Here is a 14,671-nt window from a genome sequence, read left to right as displayed (position 1 = left end):
AGAATGTTTTCCCCAAATCATTGTTCTGGATGTCACTGTGTTCATGAATGTAATATAAATATTTTGCCCCATTTTAAAATAATTTAAAGATATTTGTATATAATGGCCCGAAATGCTGAATTGTGACTAGAAAATTCTTGGTCTGGTTCTTTAGCTACAGTTAAAGGTTTTTTTGTTAATTTTATCACTTGTGGCCTCCATTTCCATTGTCATTTTTGATCGATTTCATGCTCCACCTCCAGCCAATGCATTTGCCTTTAGGCTAACTGGAAGGACAGGGAGAGCAGGGTCTCCTCTTTTCAGTAATTAGTTTCCAGAAGTTGAAATGCTATAGTTCTGTTTATATCTCTGACCAGAGTTTAGTCGTATTATAAAATCAGCTATAAGGGAAGCTGAGAAGTGTGGTCTTTATTCTAAGGGGCCTTAGTCCCTGGTAGACATCAGATATTCTGTTATTAAGGAAGAAGGAGAGAATGAATGTTACGCCCAGCCAGCAGTCTCTGCACAGAGACTGAAACATAAGTGCAATTAAATTATTGCAGATGTATAGTTACTTATGTGTTTTCATGCCTGGCTCCGATATTAGAATGGTGAACTTGTCAAGGGAAGGACAATATTTTTTATTCTTCTCAGTATCTCTGACACTAGCTGGTATGTAGCTGGTGCCCAGTAAGCCTGTGTGTGAATGTTTTACAAGTTTATGATTCTATTTCTTGTAGAATATATTTATCTTCATTTTTTAACTTTAATGTAATCTCGACAGGATTTGTCTGTTACTACTTCAGTTAAAATGGAGAAGTCTAATTTTTTCCCCCAAAGTTCTGGTTCGTTTCATCTCAGCAGATGTTCGAAACATGATTTTTACAAGGTACAAATTACAAAAAGTGAAAGTCTCATTAAGTGTTATATTGGCCCAGAGCAGCTGCAATCATTTTTTGAAGTGTGTCGAGTACAGTGTTGGGTAGAAAGCATATAGAGCTTCTTATGGTCCAAACAGTAAACTAAATGTCTCATTTCATTTTGGGAATCAAGAGGTATTTAGATACTTTCAATACTGCTACCTTGCATAGGTCTTTGCTAATTTTGATTATAAAAGTGACAGGTGGATGGCGGATTACCAGACAAGATCTCAGCTACTCCCTCCTGCTCCCAATAGAATACTTTTTTAGCCTGAGAATGATGTATATGTTCTAAAGCAGAATTACCATATGTAGAATCCTAAGGAGATATATCGTTGGAAATCATTGTATAGGTGGAATTTTTTCCCCGAAATCCTGTTGAATACTTATAAAATGACATCTTATAATTCACAGTGGGCTGAAGATCTGTGATGAAAATTTGAGCTCTCAATATTTATTCAGTCATGTGAAATTGACTAAGTTTTAAATTATTCTTAAAATATCTTTAGTTTTTGACTTTAATTTTAAAATAAGCACCTGACCAAAGAACAGTAACAGCAACAAACAAAAACCCAAATTAAAACAATAATGATTTAAGGGTGAGGGGGAAGAAATACGGATAGAATAAGAAAGTCAGGGAATAGGTTTCATTTGCCCTTAGAAGTTCTGTAAAGCAGAGAATTAAATTTAAGGCCTGGAATAGTCTTTAAATAAGCTAGTAGGATTTAGTGGGGTATGTTAGGTGTCAGCAGTAGTAGTAGTGGCATATTGATCAGCTGATAATGTAAGAATACAATCTTCTGTATCTGTAACTTCGTGCAAGGCATTTTGTGGAGGTGAGGTAGGGCAAGATACAAAAGTAGACAGGAATCTAGTCCTTGATCCTTCATTTTATAGGGAGAAATTACACTTATTCAAGTAATGTTATATGTTAGTATCAGGCAGTGGGTGTGCAGACACCAACTGAATAGGACAGACTATAAGTTGGTGATACTGGGGAAGAGATGAAGGACCATGAAGAGCTTGATTGGGGTCCTGGAGTCGGGACAGAATTATAGTAGGACCAGGTAGAGGCAGAGCATCTCTATTAGGGGCAACACATGGGGAATTTCATGGAACGGGGCATGGTGTGGCTATAGAAGATTCAGGACCCAATTGAGTAGATGTAAATATCACGCTGAAAAAAGGAATGAAAAGGGTAGCTTGTGGTTTTCCTTTACTTCTCTTTTGTGCGGATTGCAATTTGTGAGTCTACGACTCTGGTAGTTATAGTTTTGGGGCAGCAAATTCTGGATTCTTGCCTTATAATTATTTGGGTCTTGATCTGATAAGTTTCTTTTAAGGTGATTTTTTTGCATGCCTTTTTCTCCCGTAAGCATGTCCTACACAGCTGTGTGGATGCTTAGGTGAAAGACTAATCACTCAAGAAGAGAAATCACTCATGGGATTGTTGTGTTGTCTGGTAAATAAAACTCAGAGGTAAATTTCTGTTAAATAGAATATCAGTCTCAGAAGCAATTCAGTACAGTATTTTTTAATATGTGTCATGTATCTTGTGTGTATATCTAAAGTTTAGCTATGTGTGTATATCTAAAATAAGTTTAGCCTACCTTTAATAAATCTCAATTAATGTTGGCATTGTGATTTATTTGAAATATATAAGAAAATTGTACAACAGTAAGTAAAAAAAATATGTAAAGCAGGAAATTTTAATCTTCAATTTTGCCAGCTTAAAAAAAAACCCATAATAATTGAGCATCTGTCTGTTTAGACCAACAACTGAACTTTTATTTTCCCAGCCTTTAGTTATATTTAAGTCCTAACTCTTTCTGAAGAGTTGGTAATAAATATTTGAATGGGTAGAAATATTATATGAATATATACATTAGTCTTATAACAAAGGCTTACAAGATGTGGATGCCTATAAAGTACGAAAAATAATTGGTGTGGGAAATTCTGTAGCTTGGTGCTTGAACTGTGGAGCCGTTGCTTTTACAAAATTGAGAACTGCAGACTACAATTAACTGTCATTAATTTCCGTGAATAGAAATATGTTCCATTTACTGTACAATCAGGAACCAGGCTTGAATGAGTTTCAATAGGTGAAATCTAAATTATCCTGACAGTCCATTAAACACTAGCAGAAAACCCGTAAAGAAAATGGATTCACTATGATACCAGTTTATAATAAAATCATTTGCCAAATAAGAATTATAGCCCAGGCATCGAGAATTCTCCTGTGTATTTCCAGTGAGCACTGCAAATTGGTTGAACCATTTATTGTAAAGCCCAGGCTCCCAGCACATTGTTTTCCAAGTAGGAGCAAGCAGTGTTGCTTGAAATCTGCTCTGCAGGATGTAACACCAGGAGATCAGACTAGCGATTTGTTTGTTGTCAGCCATATGGGGAGAGCGGAATCTTCACTCCAACCTGTCGCTGGTTATTTTTTCCTATGATTACTGGGCAGAATGTTCCTAGAAGTGTTTGAACACTATTTGAGTTGGTTTCCTAAATGCACATACTCAGCTATGTTCCAGTTGTAACCATTGCGGTGAGGACCTGTTGTTTTCATTAGCAAGCAGGATCCTCTGCTTAATAGGGATTTTATCGCAGAATTCATTTTTAGATAGGACCCACTGATTTGGGGGTAGGGTTGTTACCCACCTTCTCAAGCACTAGAAAGGTAGGTACAATGGGGCAGCAAGAGTGAGAGTGGGCTGGAAATTCCCCTCCCCCATGTCTCTAATGCCTTAGCTAATATGCTTTGCTTCCATAGGGCAGATGGCCACCACTGATTTGTAGAATAGATCCTCCCCTGCCAGCTAGATTCTGTGTGTTCTCTTATGGCACAAAAGCTCCACACAAACAGTCGTTAGAATCTATAAGAGAGATCCACATCACTTAACTGGAGTTTGGATGGTAAGCTGGCTTGGGTCATTTTCACAATTGGGATTCAGTGTGGATCACAAGGAAGGCTTTTTAAGGAACATTTGCAGAAGGAAATGGTGGTGAGAGTGCTTCAGATGCTCTTTGCTTGAGTAAGAGTGTCAACCCAGGCCAATACTTAGCGTATCCGTGTAACCGGTAAGATTGCTGGTGCTGGCAGCACAGAGTTTTCAGGTCTATAGCATGTGATTGATTTGAGAAGTGGGCAAGGTCTGGCCACAGCATTTAATTCAAAACACCGGCATCACTTCATGTTAGAAAGATGACTGTTTTGGACGGTCTTTAAACTTTTGACGTACTAGAAGATTTTTTGACTTCTAGAGGAGAAAAGGGAAAGGTGGGAAATTGAAACAGTCTCTTTCAGTTTGTTATGACCCGTTCTTCCTAGCCTCCCAGCTGTTTTTCCTGATCATTTAATTTCCTGTTAGCAATGAGGATAAAGATAGATGAATGTTTGCTGGAAGTATACAGCGTTCTGTCTTTAGATAAAAGCCTGTGCTTGCTTGGTAGTGCTAGTTGGGAATCTGTAGACTTTGGAATATGTGGGATTTAATTCTCATGAAGTTTAAAAAGGAAGGGACCAAGGGTGTGTTACCTGAGATCTTTTTCCCACTGACCTTAGAATCTTTAAGATGTTGCAAGTCAGTTTTGGTGACAGTTGTCAGGCTCAGAACACAGGACAAAGGTAAGCGCTGAGAGGATTTCACTTACTGAGGTGCTGTTTTCCAATTTCTGTTTCCTTTTCCCTTTTTAGTTCTCCATTGTTCCTAGATGATGTGTGTATCCCTTCCCCACAAAAGAATCTAGTAGAAAACTAGAAGTAGACCATCTTGCAATTGAGTTATTTCTTAAAGAAGTATTTATTAGAAAACAGCATTCTTTATGTTCACATTGAGAGTATACAATAGCATTCTTAATAGGATCTCATGTAACTGCTTTTCTGCTTTTAAATTTTTGCTCAGGTCAATTGCTCCTTGTATAGTTTTTGAGTGTTTACTGTGAAATGTAGTGTATTGTTACAGAGGTGAGGAATGATGATGGATTTGACTGTTGCACACATGGGGAGGCTGCTGGAGAGGTGAGAGGCTCTTCTGTCGTAGGCCACGCAGTGCCGATTGGGATTTCAGTGTTGTTTCTCACATGTGCATATAGCTACATACCTTTTTACATGTTGGACATTTGGAAACACCCATATTAACTAGTGAGATACTTGTGGACTTTTGATTCTGTAACATTAGACCAATCGGCTGTTACCTCACTGAATGGTTCAGAGTGTGCATGGTGGAGGTATCCTGTGTAAGAGAAATGGAACACGGAAGGATGGAGCAGTCCTGAGAGTCAACCTCTTTGTCCACCACTGAGGACATGCTTTTTCTCTTCCTCTCTGCTTCTTCTTCTTCTTTTTTTTTTTTTTAACAAGTAGAAGGTTTTCTATTGAAAATTGTATTACAGTGGCACTGCCATGCCTTGCAAAGGGATGAGAAGGTATTTCAAAGATTAAGGGGGCAGAAACGTATTAACAGGAGGGAAATTCTTTAAAGGACAGAGCTCAGCACAGACTGAGCATTGCCTGCACATTGCCTCCACAGCTTTAATGCTAGGCTCACGGCGCTGCTTGCTCAATTAGTGGGTGAAGTAGGTGTCCACTGTGCTCTGGGAGGAGGCTGTCAGGAAGGATGCTGACAGGTTCTTTGTGTTTCAGGATGACAAACTGCCTGATGCTTCAGGCTGTGGTTTTTACCCTTGAGAGGACCATGCTCTTGCTCTATTTACATAAACCTGCTGATTTGCTGAGGATTGAAAAGCAGAGAGGGTTTTCTTTGCCTCAAGAATCTGCCTTCATGTTTTGGCTGACTTCCTTCCCCAGCTTAGCAAATGCTCTGTTGTTTGCAGATGGCACGGTAGATTCTTGGACACGAAGCTATGTTGAGGTTGTGAGAAACAGCCAGAAACGCCCCTGTTCAATATCATTGCTTGGATCATGGATACAGGATTTGAGGTCACTTAATCATGTGATCCATTCCTGGCAGAGGCAGGTCTCAACCTAGACCCATGGTTTTATTTCCAGACACTCCTAATAAAGAAAAAAACGAGTTATCATGTGTTGTTTGGAATAATTGATATCAATAATAATACCCTCACTCATTTCTCTGGCGTATTTCAGGCTTGCTGATTTTAAGATTTAAAAAAATATATATTTGCCCTGCAGCAGCCGTTTGCTCAGTCTGGTAAATATGCATTTTCATATCGGTAATTTTGAAAATGTGCATTATGCACTTAATGGATTACTTCAGCTTTGCTCAGATTTTTCAGAACTGCTAGCTTTGTAATAATAATAATAATAATAATAATAATAATAATAATAATAATAAAAAAGGCTGGCTTGCTTTTCTTTGCTTTCTAAGAAAAAAGATGTCTGTAGTACTGGTGTTGGCCATGGGAGATTTTCAGATTGAGGATCATTGATCCAGCTGACTAAAACCAATTTTATAACCAGCTTCAGACAATCTGTGCACTTGTAAATTGCATGAAAATTCTTGGCAAATCATTCTGGCTTTAAAAGATTACTGGGCATATATTCCAACTGAGATTTTAACATTGCTCTTGACTTATGTCCTCATCTTGCCCTTGCCAAATTAAGCCACTTTATTTTTGCGCTCACTATAAACATCTATATAAAGTTATTTTCTTAAATAGCTGCTTAATTAATGAGACAAGAGGGAAATATTTTTTATGAGTATTTGGCCTTATTTAACCTTGTTTTGAAAATCATTAAGAGTAACAACAATAAGTAGATTTTTTTTCCTGTGAGACTTGAATTCCAAATTGTTTCTTAGGATGTACAGTTGGATCATCCTAATTTTTATGGGAGGGTAATAAAGAAAAATCTGACTCTACAATAATTTTTCATGCTTTTATTTTTAAAATGAATTTAAAGAGTCAGATCAAAACAGTGTTTTTTTTCCCATTTCTATGGCAAGTTAAACATGGTGAAAAATTTTAATTTATATTACCCCTGATCTTAGTGATTCTGTGTTTAATAACTACTTAGCTAAAATAGACTTTTAAATTGTCATTTAATTATGAAGTGAGCTTATCTTTTTCATGTATAAGTTTCCAAATACTGATAGAGATCACTTGATACAGCAGTCTGTCTTACAGATTATTAGTCATGTGCATTGGAATCTCACACATGAATTAGGGTCAATTTTTAAACAAAAAGAGGTGACTTTTTAATCTATTAACAAGGCATTAATAAGTAAATGTGGTAATAATTCCATCTGTCAGGTTAAAGGTTCTTTTTCACACCCTTCTTCCTCACGGCAGCATTCCTCTGGCCAGCAGGTGGGAGTCTGCCTCCAAGACTGCCAAGAAACATTTAGGCACAAGAATACCAGGGGTCATCCTCCACATGCAGTATAGTCCTTTCCTCTCTTCTCTGAGAGTGTTACATCCAGGTATATTTATAGATAATGATTTTCCTGAATGTAGCTTTGCAGCGAGAAATGAAAGAATATAGATTCTCCTTTTCTGGAAAGCTTTTTTTGTATACAAGTTAATAGCTACTTTAAGCCTCAGAGTTAGAAGGTTTATAGTTATAATGATTCTGTGGATTATGAAAAGTATACATAAAGCTTTTTAAAGAAAGGAGATGTTGCCATTTCTTTACAGAAAGAGCCATGAGAATTTACTGGCCGTGGAGCTAACTCATTATAAAGTAGGTGCTGGTGGAATGAAGACGTTAAGTGGGTTTGGCATGGACAAGGTAGTGGAATTTTGGATACTGTAGCCCAGTGGAGGTTGAGATGTGGTGTGGGACTGGTGCGGGACCAGACCATTGTACGCAGCACATTTTGGCCCCATGAACTTTAAGGACGTAGAAGTCATTAGTTGGGAAGTGACCCTGACCCGTTTGTGTTAAAGTCAGTGAGTATATAGCTTGGTATGACAGTGTGAGGAGATAGAAGAGAAGGCTCTCTGTAGGAGGTGATAGGAAGAAGATGGCCTATAGACTGTGATTTGTGTTCAGGTTGAGTGAGACAGGTAAATAATTGGTATCTAGAGATTTGGAATACTGGTTGATATTCGGTACATCAGGGATTGGGACACAGAAATAAAGAACCTTGGGTTGTTCAAAAATTGTGCAAGTTGGAACTGCAGTTTTTTATCTAGGGAATGTTTTTAGTTGAATACCAAATTAGGGATAGGAAGACAAATATCTACCGAAATAGGAAGAGTTCTCTTGTTCTTTAAGATGATGGGCATGTTAAATGGATGTTGCCTGAATGTTAAGCAGAGTTATTCAGCATCCTGGATCCTGGAACAAAATAGAAGGTTCAGTCAACAGTTTATTCCTGAACTGCTGTTGTACATGGGTTCAGGGATTGAATCTTTGTTGTTGAGTCTCCCTCCATCTGAGTAGAGAAATCAGTTGGGACATTCTGGATGCCTAGATGATTGGCATTCAGATTTCTTCTTTTTCTGGAATGACTTTGGGCTACAAAAATCTGATGTCTTCCCTAAAGTTTCTTGGAAGGAAGTGTCCTTGGTGAGGGCTTTCTTCATGATCTACCTCTTAGTGGGTCAGCTAGTGCTTGTGGTGGTACTGCACTGTCCATGGGATAGATAGTTCCAAATTTCTGCTTCTTTTCTTTTTCTTGGCTCTGCATGTGTTACATAAGGCAGTAGAGGAATCTGCTTGTATTCTTAAGCATCTGAGTTATTCTGAGATACACTCATTATGAAGGGTCATGAAGAGGGGTAAAAGAAATGGCATTCTGAATGTGGTTATTATGGTTATTATCCCTAGAAAATTTGATTGACTGCAGATGCCTTTAGTTCTCAGTAAATAATACATAGAGGATCCTATCTTAAGCTTTATGATGATCTTGGGTTGCCCTGTGGAGAGTGTTAAAGTCCCTTTATAGCCACTGCTTCCCTTAAAATTGTTGCTTCTTTAAAAAAAAAAAAAATCTTAACCTGCCATTTTAAAGAGCAGGCCTTTAGACTCCAGCTGTTGAGAGCATCAGAAATAGTTACCCAACCATTGCCATGTCAAATATAATTTAAGAAAGCACTCTTATTCCCTTGAGGAAAGTGTGGTTTGGTTTACCTCATCCCATCTCTGATTGGGTGCCTTGGTTTTCTTTACAATTAGAAAATAAAGTGTGTTTAGGTTGAAATCGAATAGTGAGTTATCCACAACTGGTTGGATTTCTTTCTGTTTCTTGGTTTAGGTGAAAAGGTCATTGTAATAGTATGTTCAAGCCAGTCGTCTTTACAGCTTTCATTTATTTCCTCACAAATTATTTACTGAAAATAAAGAAGCACTTGGCAAAGCCATTTCTCTTTGTGAAGACATGGTAGCATCTCTCTGAATAAGACACTCAAGATTTTGTCTTGTGTAGCTGTGATCAAGTAATTCCCTTGATTGAAGTTTCTTCGTCAAAATATTGTTAATCCTGTGGGATTTCTTTCTCCCCCTTCTTCAGGCACCCTGGAAACAATAATTGAGGCTTTATCAGGTTCTTTAAATTATCAGAAAAGTGGTCCATAAGAACCCCAAGGGCTGTTTTCCTCTAGCTTAAAATTATTTGTAATTTACACGGGGCGCCTGGGTAGCACAGTCGTTAAGCGTCTGCCTTCGGCTCAGGGCGTGATCCCGGTGTTCCGGGATCGAGTCCCACATCGGGCTCTTCCGCTGGGAGCCTGCTTCTTCCTCTCCCACTTCCCCTGCTGTGTTCCCTCTCTCGCTGGCTGTCTCTCTGTCACATAAATAAATAAAATCTTAAAAAAAAATTATTTGTAATTTACAATTCATCTTTGAAAAATTTTTTTCTATAAAAGATATGTGCTTTGTCATGTGTTTATTTATGCAGTGGCTTTATGGGCCCTGTCTTTGTTCCCTTAAGGGTAAATACCATTGTTTTAAAATTTCTTTTTCTTTTAAAGACTGTGTGTATATCGAGAGTCGGAGGCCAAACACGCCGTATTTCATCTGTAGCATTCAAGACTTCAAACTGGTAAGCATTTTTTAATGTGCTGTTGATTCTCTTCTGTGCCTTCTCTTTTCCCAGTGCCATTGGCTGTCTCTCTCGATTGCTTCTTCCTGGTTGTGGACTTGATAACCAGGTCACCTCGAGTGCTCACTGCCTGGCAGCTGTAGCACGTGTGTAAGACAGTTACCAGTTTTATCCTTTTGGTTTTGTAACACTTGCAAAGCTTGTACTGTGAACAATGTTCCCAAAGTTTTCATTTCTCTAGTAGCTGTTTTGACAATAATTTCAGAGATTTTCTTGAGTTTCTGAAGTAGTTTGTTTCTTCTCAGCCATTGTGAAGAGCCTGAAGTAAAGTAAATTTGGGAATCGGTGGTGAGTTGGAAAAAAAGAATATAAATGCGCCAGAGACTAGTTTTTGGTGGTGACTGTCATTTCCTTAGAGATTTTAGTGAGTATGGAGTCATATCTTGGGGTCACCCTGTGATGCAGTTTGGGGGAAGGAACTCTGGCTTGGGGATGGCATGGCTGCAGTACTTTCTCATTACAAACCTTCCCCAAGTTTAGAGGTGTCGATAGTGCCAACTAGGCAGTCTCTGGGTTTTAGACCGGTGGTTCCCACGCTTGGGGCTTTGGGTCCCTGGATATCTGTAGAGATTTTACAAAGGTCTACAAATAAACATTCTCAGTCTAAAATATACCTCATGTGTGTTTGTACAACTACTTTTCAAATATGTTAATATGCTGGTGTGATTTAAAAAATTCACTTAATATTTAAGGACAATACACAGTTAAGAATCCGTTTATTAAGTATTTTCCTCAAACAACTGATAATGTGAAAGAAATACTATCAGAGTACTGCCATTTGGGGGATCTTTTGAAACATTAAAAAGGGATCCTTGTACTTGAAGGTTGTGAACCACTGTCTCCCTTCTTCGGTATAGAGAAATCCCAATTCTTTAGCTCTGTAGAGATATGTATCAGTGTCTGTGAAAGCTGTTATTTTCAAAACCCTTTGTAACTTGACAATATCTGTATTCTCACATTCTGTATGTGATGCTTCAGTCTAAAGAAAGGTAATGTAGTATGGAGAGATCTTTAACTCTGCGTCTCCTTTGTTTCTTTTTATCATTTTTAATGACCCCAAATACCCAATTAGTATATTCTGACTTAGCTAGTTAAAAAAAATTGCATGCCATGTGTTTTTTCTTGTTAAAGTTTTGTTGCATAAGTAACCTATGGTTACTGTTTTAAAAGAAAGTCAGATGTGCCATTTACTTCTAAGATTTATTTATTCTTGGTAGGCTGCTTTTAAGTTCCCTGCTTGTTTTGCGAGGAGGTCTTGTAGTTTAATTTTGTAAATCAAACACTTTCTATTCAGATTATATGTCAATATGAAGTTTTGCCATTCTTAGAGGTCTTTGCTGTTTATTATATATTTCCTTCGAAAGATTTTTTTTTTTTGCAGATACTGCATGGATATCTGAAAATCTGGGCAGTGGTCTTGTTTCCTGATGAATTTTCTTTTGCTTGTGGCCGCTGCTACTGCTGTGTTCCTGCCCATCCTCTTTGTGTGTGATTTTTTTTTTTTTAACCAAACATAAGACCAGTGCACCATGGAAAAGATATAGTTGCGAAATAAAATGCAAAGGTTTTTTTTTTTTTTTAACCTATTACATTCAGACCCCTTTTTGTACAATTTTATTAGCACATTAGCAGGTGCCTTCGTGTTGGAACAGCATCTTTTACGAAATGCTGATTACAATGTGATAGTTGCTGTTTAGGGCAGAGGTTCCTGCTGAGTTACAGTAATTGCTCAGGGTATTAACAGCAATAAAAGCTGAAGCTTCTGTTGTCAGTATTGGTCTGGTACAACACATTAAAGCTGTCTGCAAAAGCAGTGTGGGAAGTGGGCACGGTATGTACATTGCACACTGCTATGTCTCATGGTTTTGTTTGAGTTCTTTATTCAGCACATGCTCGTAGGTGTTGTGTAAGAATAACTGAGATGGTGAAATATTTACTCCTAAAAGGAATGTAGTTATTGTCTGGATATCCACTTTCTTCTTTCCCTGGTTTGCAGTTCTACTTATGAAAAGATAATTTAATAGATGAAAATAATCATAGCTTTTTTTTCCCTTCAGCCTACCCAGGCTATAAGGGGAAAAGATGAACAGAAGGAAATATGCTTTGTTTCTCTGCAAGATTTTAAAAAGAAGAAATTGGAGTTGGTTTTGCCCACAGCAAATACCATTCATGGCAAATGGAGCAGTGAAAACAAAAACCCAGTAGCTTTGAAATATTGTTGATTAATTTTTATTTTATCTTTTTAAGCTTTTTTGGTTTGGGGTTGTAACTGAGAGGTGTGTTCCTTTGTTTACACCATGAATTAGAATGACCCCTTACAATGGTGAGTTTTTGAACACATGGTATATTTGGGACTGTAAAAAGAACTGGGCAAATGCCCTTGTGGTACATATTAAGTAAGATTGCAGTGTTAGACACAATGGAAGTTAAGGAATTGAGAAGCGGGCATAAGCAAACATCTATGACCAGTGCTCCAAACTAGCATAACGCCAATTTGTTGAATTGAGGACCCTTGGTAACATTTCAGGAACCAGTACTGTGAGAGAGAAGGTCTTCGGATTTTATATGGGGACCTGGGTTGTCTTCTAGGCTCTGCTACTACGTCTCATAGAGTCAGAGTCCATGATAAGGAGCATAGTTGTCTCTGTGTGCAGGATTATATTAAACTTGGCAAACCGTTAAACAGTGTCCCCTTTCACTCTCAAAGGTATCCTTGTTTTGGATGGTAGTTTATATGGTCATCTTGCCTATGGGGATGGGATCCATGGCTTCTGCTTTGTTAACATTTAACCATCAAAATTCATAAGGCCACTACCACCATACATTGGTAGATCTGTTTAGAGTCCGCACTTTTCATAGGGATCAGTGGAAGCTGTGATGGCGCAAAGTAATTGAGTTCCTAGCAGAACTGAGGCTACTTTTGAAAGTAACATTTTCATGGGAAGCAAATTATGTGTTCTGTTAGGAAGCTTTCATCCTCTTAGGGAGTGCTAATTTGATAGGGCTTATTTACAGACTAGGAGACCAAACTGGATTTTTTTGACTACAATGGCAGAAGTGTCTATGGAACAAGTAGTCAAAGCAGGAGCTCAAGAAATGGGAGAGGTAACGTGAAATGATGAATAGTGTATGCTTAGAAGTAGTAGTAGGGAGGGGTCATCAATTAAATAAGGTAACTTTGCACCTTAGGCTTCTGAACTAAATAATAAGGCAGCTGGAAAAATCTTTAGCTCTTTGAAAGAGTAGTAATACGGAATGGCAATCTATGATCTTTGTGGCCTCGCTTGAAAAGATAATTGAGAGGCTGAAGCAGTTAGCTGAGAGGGCAAAGCTGGAAGGATGAATCAAGAGTCGCCTCAATGCAGAGAGGGTTGGCAGGCATAAACGGGTCACAGGCAAGCTGACGTGATAGGGCAGGAAGCCAGGAAGAGCAGAGGATTGGAGCATCTGTGCAGAGAGCAGTAGATGGCCATCAGGAACGAGAGCATGCCTTCTCCCTGAGCTGTCATGAGGCCGGCTGTGCTAATGCTTCTTCCTTCGGGATTCTTGGATTATCCTTGTTTCTGCTCAGTAAAGGCCTCTTTTCTTGGGCCAACTTGAGTGGCTCTCCATTGATTAACTGAAAGAGCGTGGTATAACATCTTCAACCCTTTCTTCTGCTGCACTCCCTTAGCTTTTCTAGGTCAGTGAGTGACTTAGTTTGCTTTCAGAGTTCTGTTCCTGAGTGAGTCCGTCTCAGTGGGGAGCATTATATTCCCGAGTGCAGTGAGGAATGTTTTTGGTGGTAATCAGTGCCTTCGATAGGCATTTAACGAAAGCCTACTCTGTGTGCTTTGTTGGGCACAGCACCTTGAAAGAGACTGAAGTCTGCGCGATAAAGTTCCTTCCCTCAGTGACCTTAGTTTCTAATTGGACAGACATCTGAGGCATTACTGGATGTCAGTCCTCTTTGGAGACCACTCTGAATAGGATTAATGTGAAGGAAGCCATTCACCTTTTGTCCCAAAAGAAAGCTTTCTTTCTTGCTTTTACTACAAAAATCAATAAAAGTCCATTTTTATAGAAATCTAGGCCTTCAGCATGATAGAGTGAATTAGCTCTCTAGAAATAATCATAAATTCTGAAAATGCTTCACAAGATTGTTTAGTGATTTTCATGCAGTAGAACAGCGAGAGGAGTACCTTGTCTGGCTGTGGTAGTATTACTTCATATCTAATTCTTCACTCACAGATAAGTAATTGAAGCCATTCCTTTTAATTTCTACATGGGCATTCTGTGTGGATTCCTAATGAGTTCCTATCATTCATACAATAGAAAAAAAATGGGATTTTGGTTTCCTAGAGTTATATAGTTATTGATTCTTTGTTGTATGAAATGAATTTCCAGGTAGGATGTGTAATTATTACAGTATTATTTTGAGCAAATACCATTGATTCACCTTGGCTCCTATTTGGTTTATTAAAAGTGGAAAAGTTGTTGTTAAAATTAAATCTGATCTTAGCGATTCCCTGAAGTTGGGGATATATCATTAGGGATGTTATGGTATTTTTAGTCAACTGTTTAGGGCTCAATGAGTTGTTATGACTCTACATGGATGAGTGTGTTTTTGTATAATTTCTGTCCCTGACAGCATACATTGTAAGTGTTGGTTGTGAATGTGGGGTAGCTGAGACTGCATACCACTAGTTATCTTGGCGAAGGCACATCTCCAGTATTGCTGTGAACGTGGGGGCCACGTTATTC

General features: G+C 38.3%; 1 protein-coding gene across 4 annotated transcripts in view; it reads left to right on the top strand.

Annotated features, from left to right (window-relative positions):
- RERE (arginine-glutamic acid dipeptide repeats) overlaps window positions 1-14,671 on the top strand; it is a 421,678-nt gene that overhangs the window by 181,788 nt on the left and 225,219 nt on the right. For all 4 annotated transcript variants that reach the window (XM_034671164.1, XM_034671162.1, XM_034671166.1 and 1 more), the window contains exon 3: window positions 9,798-9,868. In XM_034671164.1, coding sequence (XP_034527055.1) covers window positions 9,798-9,868 — 71 coding nt within the window. The remainder of the gene's footprint in view (window positions 1-9,797; window positions 9,869-14,671) is intronic.

The sequence above is a fragment of the Ailuropoda melanoleuca genome, chromosome 11, assembly GCF_002007445.2.
Source record: "Ailuropoda melanoleuca isolate Jingjing chromosome 11, ASM200744v2, whole genome shotgun sequence".
NCBI lineage: Eukaryota > Metazoa > Chordata > Mammalia > Carnivora > Ursidae > Ailuropoda > Ailuropoda melanoleuca.
This window is presented reverse-complemented; position numbering and strand designations above follow the sequence as displayed.